At 64.1% G+C, this 19,770-nt stretch overlaps 2 protein-coding genes across 4 annotated transcripts in view; one reads left to right on the plus strand and one right to left on the minus strand.

Annotated features, from left to right (window-relative positions):
* Positions 1 to 5,908, plus strand: part of BOP1 (BOP1 ribosomal biogenesis factor) — a 67,245-nt gene extending 61,337 nt beyond the window's left edge. For both annotated transcript variants that reach the window (XM_069780274.1, XM_069780273.1), the window contains exons 7-16: positions 305 to 517; positions 1,114 to 1,275; positions 1,675 to 1,755; positions 2,222 to 2,291; positions 3,402 to 3,534; positions 3,985 to 4,165; positions 4,307 to 4,595; positions 4,740 to 4,824; positions 5,279 to 5,386; positions 5,602 to 5,908. In XM_069780274.1, coding sequence (XP_069636375.1) covers positions 305 to 517; positions 1,114 to 1,275; positions 1,675 to 1,755; positions 2,222 to 2,291; positions 3,402 to 3,534; positions 3,985 to 4,165; positions 4,307 to 4,595; positions 4,740 to 4,824; positions 5,279 to 5,386; positions 5,602 to 5,755 — 1,476 coding nt within the window. In that variant the 3' untranslated portion in view covers positions 5,756 to 5,908. The remainder of the gene's footprint in view (positions 1 to 304; positions 518 to 1,113; positions 1,276 to 1,674; positions 1,756 to 2,221; positions 2,292 to 3,401; positions 3,535 to 3,984; positions 4,166 to 4,306; positions 4,596 to 4,739; positions 4,825 to 5,278; positions 5,387 to 5,601) is intronic.
* A 1,752-nt stretch (positions 5,909 to 7,660) lies between these two features.
* MROH1 (maestro heat like repeat family member 1) overlaps positions 7,661 to 19,770 on the minus strand; it is a 57,433-nt gene continuing 45,323 nt past the window's right edge. For both annotated transcript variants that reach the window (XM_069780265.1, XM_069780264.1), the window contains 9 exons: positions 18,565 to 18,702; positions 17,129 to 17,243; positions 14,945 to 15,091; positions 13,047 to 13,235; positions 11,685 to 11,837; positions 11,429 to 11,563; positions 11,048 to 11,150; positions 10,021 to 10,086; positions 7,661 to 8,320 (listed from right to left, as the gene is read on the minus strand). In XM_069780265.1, the coding sequence (XP_069636366.1) occupies positions 8,235 to 8,320; positions 10,021 to 10,086; positions 11,048 to 11,150; positions 11,429 to 11,563; positions 11,685 to 11,837; positions 13,047 to 13,235; positions 14,945 to 15,091; positions 17,129 to 17,243; positions 18,565 to 18,702 (1,132 nt within the window). In that variant the 3' untranslated portion in view covers positions 7,661 to 8,234. The remainder of the gene's footprint in view (positions 8,321 to 10,020; positions 10,087 to 11,047; positions 11,151 to 11,428; positions 11,564 to 11,684; positions 11,838 to 13,046; positions 13,236 to 14,944; positions 15,092 to 17,128; positions 17,244 to 18,564; positions 18,703 to 19,770) is intronic.

A 19,770-nucleotide genomic window follows, 5' to 3' on the forward strand; every position in this document is an offset into this window, starting at 1 on the left:
GCTCTGCCTGCGACTGCAACCCCCACCGCAGACTGCAGCGCTGAAGGCTGATGCCTGCGGCTGCTCTCCTGTCCGGCAGTCCCTGCCATGGCTCATCCACCCCCACGACTGTTCCTGCTGCAGCAGTTCATGTCCACTTGTAAACCCGTGCCAAGTCCTCCGGTCCTGTGCAGCCCTGTCGGGCTCCCAGGGCTTCAGAGCTGTGCCTAGAGGCATTTGTTTCCTTCCTCACATCCTACACCTCCTCCTCCCCAAGCCTCCGGAGTCCTGTGGCTCCTGGGATTGACCTCTCCCTGCCCCACAGGTCTCCAAGCTAGTCCACGCCATCAAGATGGGCTGGATCAAGCCCCGTAAGCCCAAGGACGACACACCTACATACTACGACCTCTGGGCCCACGAAGATCCCAACTCCATTCTGGGCCGTCACAAGATGCACGTCCCAGCCCCCAAGATGAAGCTGCCTGGGCACGAGGAGTCGTACAACCCCCCGCCCGAGTACCTGCTCAGCGAGGAGGAGGTAAGGGGGGGCCGTGAGCGGCCAGGACCTGCAAGGGAAAGCTCCAGGCACCTGGGGGGCTCAGTAGGTGCCGGGACCCGAGGGGGGGCTGTGCTGTGCCGGGGAGGGCAGTGGGGAAAGTGTTGCGCCTCGGAGGGACACCCTAGAGACCACATTGTGTCGAGATGAGTCGAGACCTTGCAAGGAAAATGAAAGCAAAGGTTCCTCAGCCCCCTGAATCAAAACAGAAGAAGTGGGGCTACCTCCCAGGGAGCAGGGTGTCCCTGTGACAGCAAGGTACAGCCTCCAAACTAAACTACTGCGGGCGTCTCCTGGTGCAGGGTTCATGCTGGCTCGCTCAGCCCAGGGGCTGGGCGGGGGGGAAAAACAGGCAGCAAAATCCTGGCAGGCTGAGGAGGGCTTGGCTGGAGGCAGACAGGGGGGTGCTGGGGCAGAGAGGGGTAAGTGCGGTGTCTCACGGAGCAGCACGGCGCTGGCCAGCGAGAAACCAGCTCGAGGATGGTTTTTGCTGGGCTCGGAGAGGGGATGTGCCGGGGCACCTCGCCATCCGGGGTCCCTGCCAGCCCTGCTGACCCGGGGTCCCCTCCGTCCCGCAGAAGCTAGCCTGGGAGCAGCAGGAGCCAGCCGAGAGGAAGCTGAACTTCGTGCCCCAGCAGTACCGGTGCCTGCGGGCAGTGCCTGCCTACTCCCGCTTCATCCACGAGCGCTTCGAGCGCTGCCTGGACCTCTACCTCTGCCCACGCCAGAGGAAAATGCGGGTAAGGGCTTCTCCCGCCCCACCACCTGGGTGTCCTGGGAAAGTTTCAGACTGGTCTCTGCTTGATCCTGCGTATGCCTTGATGCCACCCAGCTGGTCAGGGGACCGCGATGCTCTGGGGCACAAACTGCTGCTCCTAAAGGGCTCTTGCCCCCCACCTACCCGCAGTGCCAGTCCCAGCTCGCCGCAGAGCTCCTGAGCTGTGATGAGGGCCGTGCCCATGCTTACAAAAGTGCTGTCCTGTGATCTCCCTCTGGCTCAGAGCCTTGAGCCTGGGCTTTCCAGCCGGAGCCTGCCCTGGGGCTGCAGGGCTGTACAGCTCATGCACGCAGGGCACCAGCACCAGTGCTGGGGGAGCCGAGGTTCTGCCTGGTTGTGCCTCACCGCCTGCGTCTCACAGGTCAACGTGGACCCAGAGGACCTGATCCCCAAGCTGCCGAAGCCGCGGGACCTGCAGCCCTTCCCGACCACCCAGGCCCTGGTAAGTGGATGCACGGAGCCGGGGAGGGGGGGCTGCCCTGCATGCCCGTGGCAGTGAGCTGTGCTCAAGCCAGTCCTGGTGAGACCAGGTGTGCCCACGCACCCATAATGGCTGTTCTGGGCACAGCTGCTGCCTGTTAGCCCCAGAGGGAGACCACCAGCCCTGCGGCCCGTGTTGGGCAGAATCAGGCAGCGATGGGGTCCTGCCTGCAGCAGGTGAGGCAGGACTGGGATCAGCACAATTGCGGATGGGCAGAGCAGAGGACCTGCCCCAGGAAAAGAGCGGGGCCCCGGGTCTGGTCATGCCACGGCTGGGGGGGTCGGCAGCACACAGATCTCTAGAGACAAATGACCCCAGGCCCCCTTTCCCTCCCTCCTTGCTGAACCCGGGGCAGTGTGGGGAGGTCCCCACAGAGGAGCCGCTGGGCTACGTGGGACCCTCACCCACCTCCCGTCTCCTTCCCCAGGTCTACCGTGGGCACACCAGCCTGGTGCGTTGCCTCAGCATCTCTCCCAGCGGGCAGTGGCTGGTGTCAGGTAAGGCTTCACTCCCCAGACCGGGGCATCCCAGACGCGCCGGGTGCCACTAGCCTGGCCCCAGCGCCGGAGCTGGTCCCGGCGTCACCCCATGCCAGCATGGGGCTTGGGACTGCCGCCCTGTACGTGCGTGAAAGCTGGGGCTGCCGGGGAGCCTGCCAGCGCGCTCCACCGGTGCACGGCCGTGGGAGAAGCCTGGGCAGGAGGAGAAGAGCAGTCCCTGGGAGTCCTGTGGCTGCCCACGCCGGCAGCGTGCGTCCCCCCAGCCTGCGGCAAGGCGCCTTGCCTCCAGAAGGCTCCGTGGGTTTTTCCAGCCGCTCTCGGGACCCCACCCAGGAGCCTGCGTCCCTCCCGCTCAGCAGTGGAGAAAGTGAGGCTGGAGGAGCGAACGGCAGAGCCCTGCGCGGCCGGCCGGAGGCTGGAGATTGAGAGCAGATGGCAGTTTAACAGCCCACAAAGGCACATGTGCTTTTTATAGCGCTGGAGTTTCCAGGCTGCCAGCTCCTGGTGGCCGCGGTGTCGGTTGGTTGCACAACGTGGAATTCCTGGCCCCGGGCTGGGAAAGTGGCTGAGATCAGGCGTTAAAAATAACCCGACCTGCGGGGACACGCGCACACCGCCGGCTACCTGCTCCCGCCGTGCCTGCCCGCAGAAAAGCCTGCCCGGGGAGCTGCCTGCCTGCATCTCGCAGCTAGACGGGCCTGTGCCGTGCCGAGCCGTGCCGAGCCAGGCATGCTGCCAGCACGGCAGCTGCGCCGGGAGCCCTGCGCGTCGGGAGAGGGACCACGGGCAGAGACGCAGTGCTGGAGGGAGCGGGGTGGGGGCCTGTTCTCTCGGCAGCAGCCCCCGGTCACGTCTCGCCTTGGTGGTGCTGGAGCTGCTGCCGTGCAGAGAAGCTGCTGGGGAATCGCGGGCACTGCCGCATTCCTCTCGCTGCTCCCCAAAGGCTGCAAGCAGGGTCAGTGCGGGGCTGCTCTCCCCTACGGCTTGGGGACGTGCCCTGGAGCCCCGTGCTGCTGAGCCAAGCCGTGGCAGTCCCCTGCACGGTGTCCCTGGTGGGGGGGAGGGCGGACTGTACCTGGCCCTGGCCAACCCTGTCCTGTCCCGCAGGCTCGGATGACTGCACGGTGCGGTTCTGGGAGGTGTGCACGGCTCGCTGCATGAAGACCCTGCCCGTGGGCGGCGTGGTGAAGAGCGTTGCCTGGAACCCCAACCCCACCATCTGCCTGGTGGCCATCTGCGTGTGAGTGTCCCAGCGTGGCTTTCGCCATCCTCCAGCCGGCTGCTCCCTGAGCTGGAGCGGTTCCTGGAGTTCTTTCCCCAAAGCCTGTCCAGCCTCCAAGAAGCACCTATAAACTCGTGGCAGCCCCAGCAGCGAGGATGGCCACGCTCTGGTGTGCAAAGCCACCTCTGCTCGCTGTCACCTTGCCTCCCGCTTCGTTTGGTGGCCCTCATTCTTCTGTGGAGGAACCAGTCAGTCCCCACCATCCTCCCTGGGGCATTTGGGCTATGACAGAGCTCCGTGTATCCTCCCTCTTTTCTCTTTGCTGGTCTACAGAAGGGCCTGACTGCTTGCAGAGTCCCACACGTCCCTTCCCGTGGTCCTGGCCCTGTGCCAGGGCCATCCCGTGGCCCCACAGGGGTTTCCTCTCCTCGGTGGTGCCCTGACTCATGCACTCATCCCACGCCGCAGGGATCAGTCGGTGCTGCTGGTGAACCCCTGCCTCGGGGACAAGCTGCTCTACGGGGCCACCGACCAGCTACTCGAGTCCTACGTGGCACCGGAGGAGGAGCGGGTCCAGCCCGTGCAGTGGGTGACGGCCACCATGGAAGAGCACAGCAAAGGCGTCCGGCTGGTTGTTCAGCACAGCAAGGTAGGGACGGGGCGGGGGGGGCCCTGTGGGAGCCAGGCTGGCCGGGGGGCTGCTCCCCGGGGTGGTGGGTGACTCCCTGGCAAGGCATGGAGCAGTCCCACCGATGGGTCTGACCCGTGTCCCCCTCCCCGCTCTCCGCAGGCCGTGAAGCAGGTGACCTGGCACGGCAAAGGCGACTACTTCGCCAGCGTCGTGTCGGACAACAGCAACATGCAAGTGCTGATTCACCAGACCAGCAAGCGCTGGAGCCAGAACCCCTTCCGCAAGAGCAAGGGGCTGGTGCAGTGCGTGCTCTTCCACCCCATCCGGCCCTACTTCTTCGTGGCCACCCAGCGCTACGTCCGCGTCTACAACCTTCTCAAGCAGGAGCTCACCAAGAAGCTGATGACAAACTGCAAGTGGGTGTCCAGCATGGCCATCCACCCTGGAGGTACGTGGCCTGCGTGTTCCCCAAGGAGCTACCGGGTCTTGTAAGCCAGTATGGAGCATCCCCCTCAGCCAGGCTGCCTGGGGTGCAGGCAGGACACCGTGGGGTTCACTGGCAACCCCAGTAATACCCTGTTCCCTCTCACAGGTGACAACATCATCTGCGGCAGCTATGACAGCAAGCTGGCCTGGTTCGACCTGGACCTCTCCACCAGACCCTACCAGCTGCTGCGGTGAGCCCCGGAGCTGGGGCCAGCCTCTGCCTGCTCCCCATTAACCTGCCTGCAGCCCCCCCCAAACCCCACGGGGCCCCTTCCCGGGGCTGTTTTCTCTCCGGGGACCTGGCAGCAGGATGGAGCCCGTTGGGGCTGTGCCAGGAGCAACCATCCCTGCCCAGTGTGTTGGTGTCTCACGGCTCTTCTGTGTCGGAGTGGGGGACGGTGACCACAGCTCTGCCGGGGCAGGCAAAGCCTCTATGGCAGGAGGTGCTGGGCTAGTTTGAGCTGCCCACAGTGGGTCCCAGTCTGTCCCAGCTGCCCTCTCCCCTCCCGTACATACGGTCATTCACAGCAGAGCTTGGGGTCCGTAAAGCCTGGCCGTGCGCAGACCCAGGTGCCCCAGCCAAGGGTCAGGACAGGAGCAGAGCGTCCCCCCCTTGCCCTGACATCGCGCCCGCTGTCATTGCAGGCACCACAAGAAAGCATTACGGAGCGTGGCCTTCCACAAGCACTACCCGCTCTTTGCCTCGGGCTCGGACGACGGGACCGTCATCGTTTGCCACGGCATGGTCTACAAGTACGTGGGGGGGCGGGGGGAAGCCACAGGGGTTCAGCGTTGCGTCCCTTCTCCGGCAAGCAGCAGCGTGGCAAAGCCCTGGAGGGGCTGCTGGGTGGGGAGGGTACGGTGTTGCCCTGTGCATCGGGGGGTGCAGCGTTTGTGGGGTGACTCCGGGAGGGGTACCCCAGGGAGGGAGCCCAAGCCCCGTCCTGACCTGTCTTCCTCCACCACAGCGACCTGCTGCAGAACCCATTGCTGGTGCCCGTGAAGGTGCTGAAGGGCCACGCGATGACATTGGACCTGGGTGTCCTCGATGTGCTCTTCCACCCCACCCAACCCTGGGTCTTCTCCTCCGGCGCTGACGGCACCATCCGGCTCTACACATAGCTGCCGCCCGGCGCCAGCACCCCCCCCTCATCCCAGCCCAACAGCAGCACCCCGCGGGCGAGGGGCAGCGCTGAGACCACCGCGCTCTGCCAGGAACATCGCTCCTGCGCACGGACTCCTGGGGCCTTTCTCATTAAACTCCTTTGGATACAATCCTGCACCACTTTTTGTCCTGCCTTGCCAGCTCAGCAGTGAGTGGGCACATCCCTCAGTGCCTGGCCCAGCCTGGGGCTCCAAGCTGCCCCCCCACCATGCACCAGCCCCGTGGTGGGGGGGACACAGTGGCTCCTGGGCTGCAGTGGGTCCCAGCCCCGTACCCGAGTTGGGGGACACGCACCAGGGCTGGCACGGGACACGCACCCACCAACAGGAACCCCAACACCCGCTGCCCCACGCGCTTCCAGTGCAAGGACACGGCAAGCAGCTAGCACCCAGCCGTGACCAAAATGCATTAGTGCCCCCCCCCCCCCCAGCACCCCTCTAACCCCCAGCATCACCCCCCATGGTCCCTGGGGTCACCCCAGCTGGGGGGGGGCGGAGCAGGGCCCCGTCCGTCCCCCTCACCCATGGTCCCACCGGAGGATCCCCACGTGCTGCCCTCGGCAGCCTGCGGTCCGACAACCACCGTGAGCTCATCCCACGCATGAGCTCAGCACTGGCCGCGGGCCAGGATGGCCGCGGGAACCGGCCCTTCCTGCTGCTGGCCTTGGGGGGGGGGGGGATCCGGCTGGGACCCTCCCTGGCCCACACTTGCACGGCTGGGGGGGGCTGCCGGGAGCCAGGGTGGCCCCAGCACCCCACGAGACCCCTGCGACGGGGTCCCACATCGCCTGGGCTTGCCCCTGAGTTGGGGTCACGGGTCAGAGCCGGCATCAAACTTGATGCAGAGCCCACCTAGGGCTTCCACAAGTGGAAAAAGGCTGGGGGGGGGGGTGTGTCCCCGATCACCCCCTCACCCAGACTGGTTGGGGGGGGGGGGGGGCACGGCCGCAGCCCAGGTGCAGCCCAGCCATCCCAGGAATCCCCCTGCCACGCCAGAGCTGAACAGCCGGAGACGTTGTGCAGGATTCCAGAGCTCTTTTGGCCCAGGGAGCAGGCAGGGCTGAGGGATTGTCCCACAGCAACAGAAAGGCCCCAGCAGCCGCCCAGCCCCGTGCAGAGGCGGGAGCCGTGGGACCACCGGAGCCCATGGGCACCGCGGCGGCATGGCAGGGCCACGAGCTCACAGGCCACCTCCTGCCACCAAGCCCCAGGTGACCTCTCCACCCTCCCTGCAGCACGAACCACTCCTGCCTCTCTCACGGCAGCTCTTCTCTGCCCTGGCTTGTTCACTCTGAGCCCTACTGATACTGCAAGCCCTGCTAGATACAGGCATCACTGCTGAGTGCCGAGGAGGAGCGCTGCTGGGAGGATGGTGCCAGGTCACGCAACGGGACCGCTACCACCCCACACCTCCCTCTGCTGCTTCTGGTTGTGGAGGAAGCGCCCAGAGAGCGCTGCCCCTGTCCCCGGCCCCCCCATATCACTAACATGCCAGCAAAGGAGCCCAGGGAGCAGAGCAGGGCCAGGAGCAGGAGCTGGAACAGAATCAGCACCCGAAGAAGAGCCCAGAGGTGACCAGAGCAGGGAGCTCCAGGGTGGGGACAGAAACCCACGACGAGGAGCAGGGCAGGACCAGCTCGAGGGGACCCCATGACTCGAGCCAGGGCCAGTGCTGTGCCTCCCCTTTGGCAAAGGCAGGGGGAAGAGACCGAGCATCTTCCTCCGAAGGGGATCCCTGCACAGCCAGCGGTTTCCTCCGTGCCACTCCCTCCCCACGGGCTCCCCAAAGCCCCTGCCACGACCCGGCTCACACAGCTGTGGGGTTGGGGGGGGAAACCCATCCCCTTCCCCCCATCACAACGCTTGAGGAGCAAAGAGCTTTATTTAAAAATACGTTTATGTACATGTGTGTCAAGAGGACGGTCACATTCATCGAATAGGGCCCCTGTCCTCAGTACCGGAGAGCAGCAGGGTGGGACGAGGGGCTGGAGGCAGCCGGGGTGAGGGGGGGGCTCAGGCTCCGTCCTGCTCCTGGCTGAGCCCAGGGATGCTGCCGGCCCACGGCTGTGGGGCAGCTGCAGCCCCTTCCCTCCCCATGCTGCCACATCCCTGCCCAGGACCCTCATCCCACAAGTCAACCAGGACCCCCGTCCAGCAGCCTGCGGAGAGGGGCCACATGCCCACCGTGTCCTCCGGCCACCACGGTGCCACAGCCGGGCCAAGCCAGTCCTGGCATTGGGAGGGGGGGTTCGGGTGGGCTCCCTCAGGCTGGCGAGAGCGGAGGAAGACGACGGGGGCTGCCGCGAAGGCAGGCAAGCCGGACCCCGGGATGCAGGAAGACGTGGCAGTGCCCGCAGGGACCCCAAAGCCGTGGGGCTCGCGGCGAGGAGCCGACCCGACTATTGCTGCAGCGGAGCTGGGGGGGCCCCCGGGGGGCTCACAGGATCCTGACGAGGCGGCCCAGGGTCTCTGCCACCTTCACGCGGACGGCAGGGACGGGGTCCTTCAGGAGCAGGTTCAGAGCTGGAAGGAGCAGAGCACAGACGTGTCGGGGGGGCTACGGGACCACGGCCACCCCCCACCCCCCCACCACCCCCAGCCGCATCCTGGCTTTGCTCCATCGCACAAGGAAGGAGAAACTCCAGTCCCAGGGATGCTGGGCCCCCCCGCCAGCCCCCTCACATGCCCCAGGGGGGGAACAAGCACCCTAAGTCCTCTTCAGCCCCCCCCAGGAGCCCCCCAGCTCTGCAGAGCCCAGGGGACCCACGCCACGGCAGCGGGACGGTGCTGCGGAGGCTGCTGGCTCTGCCCGGTCCCGGGGTCCCGGGGCGATGGGGGACCGGGGAGGGGGCTTTGGGGCGCGGGGCTCAAGCCGGTGGGGCTGCTCCTGCACCGACCTGGGGAGGAGAAGGGCCCCCAGCACGGGGGTCCGGGGCCGGGGAGGGGAACGGAGCCGGGAGCTGAGCCCCCGGGGGCCCGCGGGGCTGTGCAGACGCTCGCCGGGCCAAGCCTCCCCTATCAGCACGATTTCCTAATGCCTGGAACGGCTCCCGGTAGTAAGAAAACAACCCAGGTAGTTTTTCCTAGCAGTAAAAGTATAATAATATTTTTCCAGTAGCTTGTTTACCCGGCGCAGGAGAGCCCTCGCCTCCCTCCCATGTGTGTCCCCCCCAACTTCTGCTCCCGCAGCGAGCCGGGCTCCCGATTTATGTGCCCGCTCGCCGCGTCCTCGTGCCTCGCCGGACCCGGCCGCGGGGGCGTAACGCCGAAGCCCCCCCCGGACCCCCGCACGGCCGAGCCACTCAACACGGGAAGCTCGCGCAACCCAATCCAGGCCTGCTCGCTCCAGCGATTACTCACACGCAGGCAGATTATCTTTCACTTGTTTCAAACAGACAGGCCTCTTTCTTCTGGAAGGGCTCAGGGAGCCAACGGAAAGATAGTTTTTCCTTTTTTAGTGTTTTTTAAGCTCCCTTGGAACAATCCAAAAGTTTCCATGCATTACTATATACTATGAGGTCACTAGTGACAGGGAAAAAATCCCTGAAATCCAGGAAAATTACTTAACTCTGCTCCAAAATGCCACCAGCTTCAAGTCGACTTTTTATTAGCCCTTCATAACGAGCCTTAACTCTGCCTTTTAACGGTTAACACGTTACAAACAAACCCTGCGAGTCCCCTCCTGCTTACGCTAAGCCACTGCAAATGCCCCCTGAGCCCCCCAACAGACGCCCGGGACTGGAGCTGCTGGCCAAAGACCGGAGCTCGCCCTGCAGCCCTGGGGGGTTTTGGGGGGTCGCGTGGCTGCAACCTCGGCCCCTCGCGGGGCGCAAACCAGGTGCCGTCTCGGCATCCCCGCGCCGACGGCTCGGCCCCCCGCAGCACCTTGGCTTTCCAGCCCAGGACCCCTCCGCATCTGTTGCCCGCAGGTGCCGGGCTCATCCTGGCCACAGCTCTGGCTTTGTGGGCTGTCCAGGAGGTTGGGGACATTCCCCGCGTCCCCCAGCTCGCCCAGGGATGCATCCAGCGCATCCAGGAGGGAGCGGGATCCCATTGCAGACTCGTCCCTCTGTGATGTCCTAAAGCCCCCCAAAGCTGCCGGCTCCAAGAGCCGGGCAGGAGCCTCGGGCACAGCAGCGTCACAGGGCTGAGCTCCGGCGGGCAGAGGCAAACCCCCCCCCAGTCCCCAGCAGCGAAAGCCGCGGGCGGCAGCACCTACTCACCCGAAATGAGCTGGTCCAGGTCCACTTGCTGACAGTGGTCTTCGTCCACGTGCAGCACGAGGAAGCCTGAGGAAGAATTTCAGAGTCTGGATCCCACCAAGGAGCGAGGAGACAGGTAACGGGGGCACGCCGCCGGGCACCAGCTCACTCGTCCCTGCGTCCGCGGGTTGTGCAGAATCTCGATGGAAACCCCTCGACAACGGCTCAGGCGAGGGCGATGGTGGGTGTTGTACGCACAACGCCCTAACGTGCCCCAAGGAGATGCCTGCCAGCGTTCCTGCCACCTGCAGCTCCAGTAACTCGTCCTAAAGCGTCACTGGGCACATCCGAGCGCAGTGCAGCTGAGGTCTGTGCTGAAAGCAGCAAAACCTGCCCCCCCGCCTCCAATCTTCAAGGGGTAAAAGCAAGGCTGGGCTCGGATGTGCCCAGGTCCTCAGAAAGGGGGAATCGCAGAAGCGCTGAGCTGAGGGCATGGGGCTGAGGCAGCTCTTCTGGCCACGTTGCTCACCTCACCGTTAACATCACCCGCGTGCTGCACCCTGAGCCCGGAGACCTTTACAGTGATGGACCGAGCTGGTCCAGGCTCCACTGAGGGCATCGTCCGCGCAGCCCACCGCTGCTGCCAACCAGGGTCTGCACAGGCATTGCCCACGGCGGGCAGTCATCCAAACCGTGGCAGGACCCGGCCATGCGCTTTCCACCTCAGCTGCTCACGGCAGACACCGCGCACCCAGCCAGCATGAGTGGGAAGTGGCTGGAGAAAAGTTCCTGGGGTGCTGGCACCACCGGGGGACATGGCACGTGCGCCCGTCTCCGGGCCTGGGCACGGCAAGGCGCAGGCTGGTGCTCCGCACGAGATGGAGGCACCAGAAGACCTGGCCGTTTCCAGCAGCCCTGCTCGTCCGCAGTGCCCTCCCAGCAGAACGGGGACCGAAAGCATTCCTCGGACAACAGTGTCCTGGGGAGAGGACACCCCCCACCGTGAAGCCCGAGGAGCCGCATGAGAGCAGGACCCCAGCAGCCTTACCGATGAACATGGGCGCAGCTGCTCGGATGTCCACCCAGTTGCTCTTGAAGTAGAACAGGTTGGTTAAGATCAGGCGGTTCAGCATTTCTGGGTAGCTCTGCATCTAGGAGAGAAACAGCCGCCGAAGAAAAAGTCACGCAGGACAGGAGACCGGCTGCCTGCGGCACTGGCACCATCTCCTGGAAGCCTGGAGTTCCTGGGGAGTCTGAGGTCAGCCCAGGAACATGCCTGGGCTGGGGAGGGGGAATCGCCCCGTCCGGACACCGGGACAGGACCCGGAGGACCTTATGGACCAGCAGTCCCCGCACGAGCCCCGCCGGCTTGCACCGAGTCCCGCGGGCAGTGCCGGCACCGGTGCCACGGGCTCTGGCAACCGCTCACCAGGTGTTTGCAGACGTTGTTCATGAACTCCCCGTAGTGCAGGCTCCTGTCCTCCCGCAGGTGGTTGAGGAACATGTCGCAGAGCCCCTCGCAGCCCATGTTGGGACCACACATGCGCAGAGCAAACTTGCAGGCCTGCGGCACAGAGAGGGGAGGCTGCAGCACACGCACTCCAGAGCTCGGCACCTCGCAGGATCCCCACGCCGAGGCAGAGGACCCCCCCTCCCCGGTTCCCGCCGGCCAGCGGGGCACTCACTTTGACAACCTCCGGCTTCGGGTCCTGGAGGTGCAGCAGCAGCGTCACCAGCCCGTTCAGGATTTGCTCGAAGAAGACTTCGCAGTCGCCTTCGCTGAACTTGGTCAGTTTGCCAAAGAGGACGATGGAGGACTGGCGGAGGTCAGGCTGCTCCTGCGGGCAGAGGGGACAAGCAGGGCTCAGCGGGAACTGACCTGCGCTGGGCATCTCCTGTTTTGGGGGACGCATCTGGCAGGGCTGCTCCCACCACCCACCACCTCGCTTCTCAGGCTGGAGGGCATCAGAGCAGCAAGAGAAACGCTCCTGTCTGTCCCAAACCCTCAGCACCTCCTTCCCAGGCTGCCCCGGTCCTCAGTGGCAGGACCTCAGCTTTTTTTGTTCAGTTGGTTGGTTTTTGAAAACCATTTTAGACAACTCTTTGCCAGGAAATAACAAAACCACCCGTGGGCTGAGGACAGGCTCTGTTAGGGGTGTAAATTCACTCCCTCCCACCTAATGACTCCACAAAACCACAGCCCCCTGCCTCTTCATCCCAAATTTCAGCCACCATCATGCCCGTTTTCTCCCGCTGGTCCAGATCCCCCCACCAGCTGGCACCCGGGAGGAGCTGGGAACCGAGTTTGGGGACGGGGGGGTCTTCATTGCCGCAGCCAGCTCCAGCCCTTCGAAGGGGCAGAGCAAGCTCCTGGCTGCGGTTCTGCTCAGGCCAGAGAAGCAGCAGAGAAGATGACACCCACAAAGCCGGAGCGTGGGGTGCAGCAAGGGCCTGGCCAAGGCGGGGATGCTCCCGGCGGGACTGCGGCAGCTCAGCGCCGGAGCAGAGGACGAGGCTTAAGCCCCAGGACGGGCTGCAAGCTGAGCAGAACCATCAAGCTTCTCCGTGGTGATGCTGGAGGGGTTTGGAGGGTGGACAGAGACTGCTAAGGGCAGTGAAACCCCCTGGGACAGACCCGCAGAGGACTTCTCCCCTCTCCCCGGCCTCACTCTGCCCTTGGTCCTGCCCCAGGGCACCCACAAAACCCAGCTCTGGCTCAACCCCGCACCCAGAGCTTCTTGCCACCCAGGACGAGTCAAGGTCCAAGCAGACGATGCAATGGGCACCTCCGCTTCCCAACCACACCGTGTCTTTATGCAGCCGGTGCTGAGCTCCCAGCTGGGGATGCGGCACCCCAACCTCCTTCCCCCGGCTCCGCAGCGCTGCCGGCATCCCGGGATGTGCCCCGTAGCATCCGAGCAGACTCCCGCTGCTCCCACACACGTCCCCTGCGTTAAGCAGGCTCTGGCTCGGCAGACGAGCCCTTTCAGACGCGCCGGCAAAGCCACGAGCTCGACCTCCCGGGCACAGCCAGGGTGATGCCTTACGCTGTCAAAGAAGGGCCGGATCCTGATGGCGATGTGGAGGAGCATGGACTGGATGTCTCTCTCCTCCACGTGATCCAGGAGCTTGGAGAGACTGGACATGGCCTCGAGGGCAACCAGGTTGTGGGGGTCGTCTTTGTCATCCATGCCGTTGACCATGGACGCCAGGAGCTTGGCCCCGTGCTTCCTCACCTGCGAGGGAAGCGGTGAGAAAAGCGGTCCCCGTGGGGCGAGCCTGGCAGGAGGGCTGGCAGGGACACGTCCTCTGGGTGCCCTGCAGCAGGCTCCTGCCCCACGCCGCGCTTCCAGCCAGAAAGAGCTGGAAGGAGACTTAAAATTACGACCGCCGCGGGCAAAGCGTCTTCGGCACAGGCCAGTCATTGCACACGGTAACTGCTTACTGCAGTCACCAGCTCCCCTCCCGCTGGAACCATCAATGCCGTACTTCACTGTGTAATTAGAGCTCGTGTATACACAGCGAAGGGGGAAATTAAGTTTGCATAAGCCACGTTAAGTCTGCCATCACTTAATTCCAAGCACTCAGCTTTGCAAACTACGCCGTGCTATTCAGCATGGCTTACGGAGCATAGCCGGGAAGGGGCAAGGACGGACAGACGGACTGCTGTCCTTGAGCCACCTGGGATGGCAGGAGCCCTAGAACCCTCCCAGACCCAGACCCGTGCCTGCCTGGTCTTACCGGGCCAGCATTGCTCCGGGTTGCCCCAGCAGCTCACGGACAGGAGCATCCGCAGCACGGTCCGGGAAGCAGCTCTCCTGACGGGCTGGAAACCCAGCGGTGCTTGCTGGGCTCCGGTTGGGCTGAGCGCAGGAGCTGGCAACAGCTCGTCTCTGCCATTGCCCTAATTGCACGAGCTCGTCGCTGCCTTCCTCATCCTCACCAGGCTGCACTGTCAGCACTCCTGGTTTCTTCCCTCCCCGAGGCAGCGCTCCGGCTCACACGACCCGGAGCACTGGATGCTGTTAGAGCAGCGGCTCTGACCGAGCTTACGCCAGCGGAATGGTATTTTTAGTAGCTACTTATACTTTATCAGCAGATCACGGTAGCGTATTGTCTGTCTTGGGGCTGGCCCACCCGTGACCTCTTCCCGGGGTTTGGCACGGGCAAGCACAGGAGCTTGCCAAGCCCCCGCGCCGCGGCCGATCAGCCGTCAGGTAAGGAGAGCTGCGGGGTCAGGCCGGCAGCTCCAGGCAGCCCGATGCTCCCACGCAGCCCCATGCTCCCACGCCTGCGGGGTTTGCGGCATCGGCTCCTCTCCCGGGCAGGAAAGGGGGTTTAAGCCATCGCTTCCCGGCTGCAAGGTGCATCTGGAGCCTGGCGGGTACCGGCCACCCCCTGCGCATCCTCCAGGCGACGAGCTGTGAGCGCAGAGCACCCTGCGCCTGCCCTCCCCTGCGTGCCGCTCCACGGACGTGCCCCCGGCACAAACCGCTCCGACCGCCGCTTCGGAGAGAGGGGATACCAACTCTGGCCTGCCTGAACCCCATTGTCAGGACAGGGCATCACTTTGCTTTTAAGGATCCACTCGTCAGCCGGCAAAACCACCGGGAGGAGCGATGGGCTCACAGGTCTTGCACGAGCGTGATGCTGTTGCCTGCGTGGGCAGCCCCACAGCTGACCTGGCTTGTTTGGACCAGCCAGCCTCCCGCCAAGGATGCCGGGCTTTTCTCCAAAGCCAGGCTTTTCTAAAGGCATCTCCTAAACCAGAGCAGTCCCGCAGTGGTGGGCAGCTGCCACCTTGGTTTTGGAGGTGCCGTCACCAGGACGAGGAGGTGGCCGACTGTCCTGCCTAAAGACCCCCCCGTCTTTGACGAGCAGAATTTCCCAGTGGCTACGTGCTCCCTTCTCCCACCCAGCCCCGGCCAGGACTCCTGGCTCTCACCTTTTCCGGCGAGCCGGAGGCGATGTTGCCGAGCCCCCGGAGCGCCAGCATCCGCACCAACAAGCAGGTGTCCTTCTGCCTCCCCGTCATGTTATCCATCATGGTCTCCAGCAGGATCAGGTCATTCACCACATTACTATTGAGGAGCTAAAGCAAAAGAAAGTCTCAGCATCGACAGGACAGGGGGGCCGTGAACCACGAGGGAGGTGATGGCTGTGTTTTGGACGCTCTTATTCCTTTACACCGGGAAACAGCCCCGGCAGACTTGATTTGTCCCCTGGCTCCCCTCAGACCCTCACTCCACATCCACACCATCCAGAGGCAGGGCTGGGGGAGCCCTCAGCCCCTGCACCCCCTCAGGCAGGCACTTGGATTTGGGGAACCTGCAAAAATTCATAACACGTAAATTGAGAAAACCGAGGACCCTAAGTTGGGGAGAAGGGGGAAGCCTGGGCGAGCACCGACAGCCGGGAGAAATCTACGAAACCTACACGAAAGCTAAATCCTTGCTCCCCAGATCACCTGCCAAGTGAGACGAGGCTGGCTATGGAGAAGTCAGAGTCTTTACAGGGATGGAGGGCCAAAGCACGTCCCTTGGGCTGGGGACCGGCCAGGGACACGGCCAGCCGCTCTTCCAGAGCGGTGCAGGGGCACCCGGAGCCACCGCGTTCCCCAGAGCCCCCCGGGAGCATCCCCAGCCGCTGAGCAGCAGCGGAACCGGAGCTTTTGGCCAGCAGCTCCTTGTTCCCGGAGCGCTCCGAGCGCTGCTGGGAGGAACCAGCTGGGCAGAGACTCAAGGAGAGCAATTCAGGAGACCTGGCTGGAGGGAGACAGCAGGGCTGCTCTCCCACTGACCCTCCTAACCGAGCCCCCCGGGTGGTGGGGAGAGCCACGTACGGAAGCGGGATGCGCTCCAAGGAGCGTCGCTGGCCCTTCCCGGTGGGGCCCAGCTCATCCTGGATGGATCAGGCTCCGCTTTACGGGAAGGCGGTTTAACCGCCGGCAAAGGTGGGGCTGGCAGGAGCCCGGTGCCGACAGGGCACTTCTGGGTTGACGGGCACTGGCGCGGCACCTCTGGGGTTTATCTCCCCGGGATGGGGGGGGGTCAAGCGGGACCCCTCCGGGCTTCAGCCGTGGTGGCGGGGGGGGCTCCCTGTGTGCACCCACCGTCACCTGCCGCCGCTGCGGAGAGGCCGAGAGCCCCGGGGGCTCTCGACACGAGACCTGGAACCCCAGAGCCCGACAGCCACGCGCAGGCACCGACAGCGCCTCGACGGGTCCCGGGGGCATGGAAGGAACCCCGCTCCGGGTGCCGCCGGGACGAGGCGGCGAGAGCCACCCTGGGGCAGCGGCTGCACCTCTGCTGCCGTCCGGGGGACCCCGGGGAGGTCAGGGGAGCAGAGGCTGCCGCACGGCGGCCCCGTGCTGCCCGTCCTCCCGCTGCTCCAGCCCAGTGGCCGTTCCCCTCCTCGCTTCCCCTCTGTCATCTCCGTCACTGGCACGGCTGAGAGAAAAGGGACTGAGCTCTCACCTCATCAGTTTTGAGAGAGGGAGACACAGGCATTTGCTTCCTTCCCCTCCAGCTCCACGGTGAGGCAAAGCTGCTATTTTAAACCCTTTAAGGATGCAGAGAGCCAACCACACTCCAAAACTAAAGCAGATTCTGGGACAGGCTCCAAGAGCCGGGCCGGCAGCTCCCCCAGCCAAACAGAAAATAAAAACAGTGCCTTAATCCCAGGCTGCTTAAGCAGCTGAGAATTTAAAAGGTGGTTTATAAGGGGGGATACAGTTCTGCATTGTTGGCATAAGGTGCTCCTTTATGTAACAAAAACTCCTCGAGTGGCCCAGGGCTTTAAGGTGGTATGTACGGAGAGATAGTGTTACAGTCTGCTGGCTGCGCTGCCGGCGAGGGGAAAGGACTTGAGTCACTTCATTCCTCAGGGTGGTACGTAAGGACGGAGTTACGGTTTGCTGGCTCATGGCGGTGATGTGTTCAGAGTTGGACTCCTGCAAGCGCTTCTCTGCCATCCCCTCTACCAGAGGGTCGGGAAGCCGAGGAGGACAGGCAGAACCCTGCCGCAGCTTAACCCTCATCCCGGCCGCTCTCCAGCCGGGCAGGGAAAGACAGACGGACGGCCAAGAGCCAGCCCGCAGCGGTGGCTCGGCCGCCTCCCCCCCGCTCACCTCGGCGAAGAAGGCGGTGGTGGTGATCCTCTGGCTGTCGAAGACGCCGCTCAGTGTCGGGACGAGGTTCTTCACGATCAGGGGGAGCCGGGGGCCGGCGTGTCGTGCCATCGCGCTGCCGAGAGAAGCGGCACGCGTCACCAGCGCCGGGGCCTCTGGATGCTGGGGGGGGGGCTCCGAGCAAGCTGGCGAGCCCCTCCGCCCGGGGGTCTGCAAGCCACCCACCACCGATCCCCGCACCGCGGGCTGCCACGACATGCCTCTGCCGAGCGCCGTCACCTCCCGTGCCGCCGGACGGGCGGCCGCAGCCCAGGGTGCTCCGAGCGCCGTGAGCGGCAGCAGGTCCACGGGCAGCCGAGCGGGCAGCGCAGGCAGCTCGCACCCGTGGATCGACGGGAGCCGCCGGCGCTGCCCGTCTTTCACGCCCGCGCATCCCGCTGCGGTGCAGAACCAGCACGTTGACGTGCAGGACAGAAAAGCCGGTGGCCCTGGCCTGGCATTGTCCCCCCCTGCCACCCACTCGCCTGGTGACGAAGCGCAGGGCAGGACCGAGCCTACGCCTGGTGCACGGTGGGCACCCTGGCAGGAGCCTGCTCCAGCAGACCTTGGCCGGGAGGGATGGTTTTTGTTTTGGATGAGACACTCTCAAGTGTTTGGGAGGTTCAATAAAGCATTTTTGCAAATACTGGAAAATCCCAAACCGCTCGTCTCCTCCGCAGCTGTCCAAGAGCTATTATCGGCACTGGGTGGAGGGACAGCGAAGTCCCCGGCTGAACCAGGCTCTGCCGAACTGGACCGCGGGCTGCGGCCATCCCTCGGCCTCACCGCCTCACGCCAAACTCGCCGCCGTTGGCACGAGGTCGCGCAGCCGCCGCGGGAAGGACGGGCAGCTGCCAGCCAGCCATCTACAGGGATCGGATGCCACTGCAATACTTGATGAACCGCAAGGACGTTTCAGCAGCAGCAAATGGAAAACAAATTTCCATCCAAGACCTTTTGGTGTCCGTCATACCTTGGTCAGAAGGCAACACGGAGCCTGAGCCCCGACACGAGCGCGGCAAAGCAGGGGACGGCAGGCACACCGCAGCGGGACCGACGGCGGCCGCCAGCCACATCCAGCCCCACCGCGCTCCCAGGAACGCGACTGAGCCCCCGTGCGCTCCCCCCTCGCCAGGCAGCTTCCAGCCAGCTGGGGACAGAGCCGCCGTCCCACAGCGGGCAGCCAGGCAGAGCCCCACCGCCAGACCCACGGCAATGCTGCGGGAAGCCATCGAGACCCTCTGGGGGCTTTGATGCGTCGCAGCTTCCCCCCGGCGCACGGCGCGGATCCCCCTCCCCGCTCGCTACGGGCTGCCGTCCCGCTCCCGACGGCCGCGGCTCTTGCACCAAAACTGGAGGACGTACCAGAGAACCGACGCACGGCGCCAGCGTCTTACCCGGCGAGCACGGCGATCCCGTCGTGGTGCCTCTCCGGACTCACCATCAGCTCCCAGCCGCCGGCGTTGCCCACGGCCCTGGCAACCTCCTCGCTACCCCCCCGGGCCAGCATGACCTTCAGCGTTTCGACGGCACAGCTGGGGAGAGAAGCACGGCGGTTAGGTTAGGGCAGGCTGCCTGCCCTGCCTGCAGCCCTGCCTGCAGCCCTGCCTGCCTGGCAGGTTGCAGGGCGGCAGAGGAGGGAACTTCTTGCCCAGGGAGCGCTGGGACACGCGGGGAGCGTTCGGGTGCTTGAGGACGGGATGAGTTATGCGAGGGCTTTAGCTGGAGTGAGACGAGCCCATAACTCACGGCTACTTCCATTTACACCGTGACGTTTGCCGTTAAAGTGATCCAAGACAATAGACTGAAAAGTAAAGAAGTCCAGAACTACTTTAAGGAGGGGGTTTTTTTTGCATTAATATTTTATAGGTAGGGATTATTTTGCTGCAAGCACAGAGCAACATATGGGAAACATACATTATCCTGTCAAAACAAAACAAATATTAGCAATGGATAAATCTTAGCCTTCAATACAAGCAAGAGGAATGTAGTTACCACACACACAAAGAAAACATAATTTAGTAAGAGCGTCTTAACACAAAAGATCTTCCAGCTTGTGAGCTGGGTTCCTGCTATTTTGGCTTCTTGGAGGGAAGGGCCAAGCTGCAGTGACAAGGGACCGGTGCTTGGAGGGACCGTCCCCCCCAGTGAGCCCCAGGAGGCTGCGGGGGGGAACCCATGGGGCTGCGCCGCAGCCACGATCTCCAGCAGCTGCAGGAGCCCCAGAGAGCCCGGCTTGCCTTAACGAAGGACATCCCATCACACCTCTCGTGCGTCCCAAGTTGAGGCTAATGATGGAAAATAAACACTGACCTGCTGTACGCGTGGAAAACACACCCTGCCACGCCAGACCCGAGGCTTTCAGCAGCTTTGGGCTGCACTTGTCTCTATGTTTTACTGGGAGCCAGGGCTGGGGTTCCTCTGGGGGTGAGTGCCCGGGGGACCCACTCACACAAGCAGAGCATTCTTAAGGGCCAAAGCTGAGCACCTGCCCACGGCAAAAACACAAAGAGCAGGAAAGCAGGAGAACGCAGGTTTGCTTTTCTGCAAAGCAGCGCTCAAAACAAGGTCTCTGCTGCATCCCCCATGAGCTCGAGCAGAAG

The sequence above is a fragment of the Haliaeetus albicilla genome, chromosome 3 (assembly GCF_947461875.1).
Source record: "Haliaeetus albicilla chromosome 3, bHalAlb1.1, whole genome shotgun sequence".
Lineage (NCBI taxonomy): Eukaryota > Metazoa > Chordata > Aves > Accipitriformes > Accipitridae > Haliaeetus > Haliaeetus albicilla.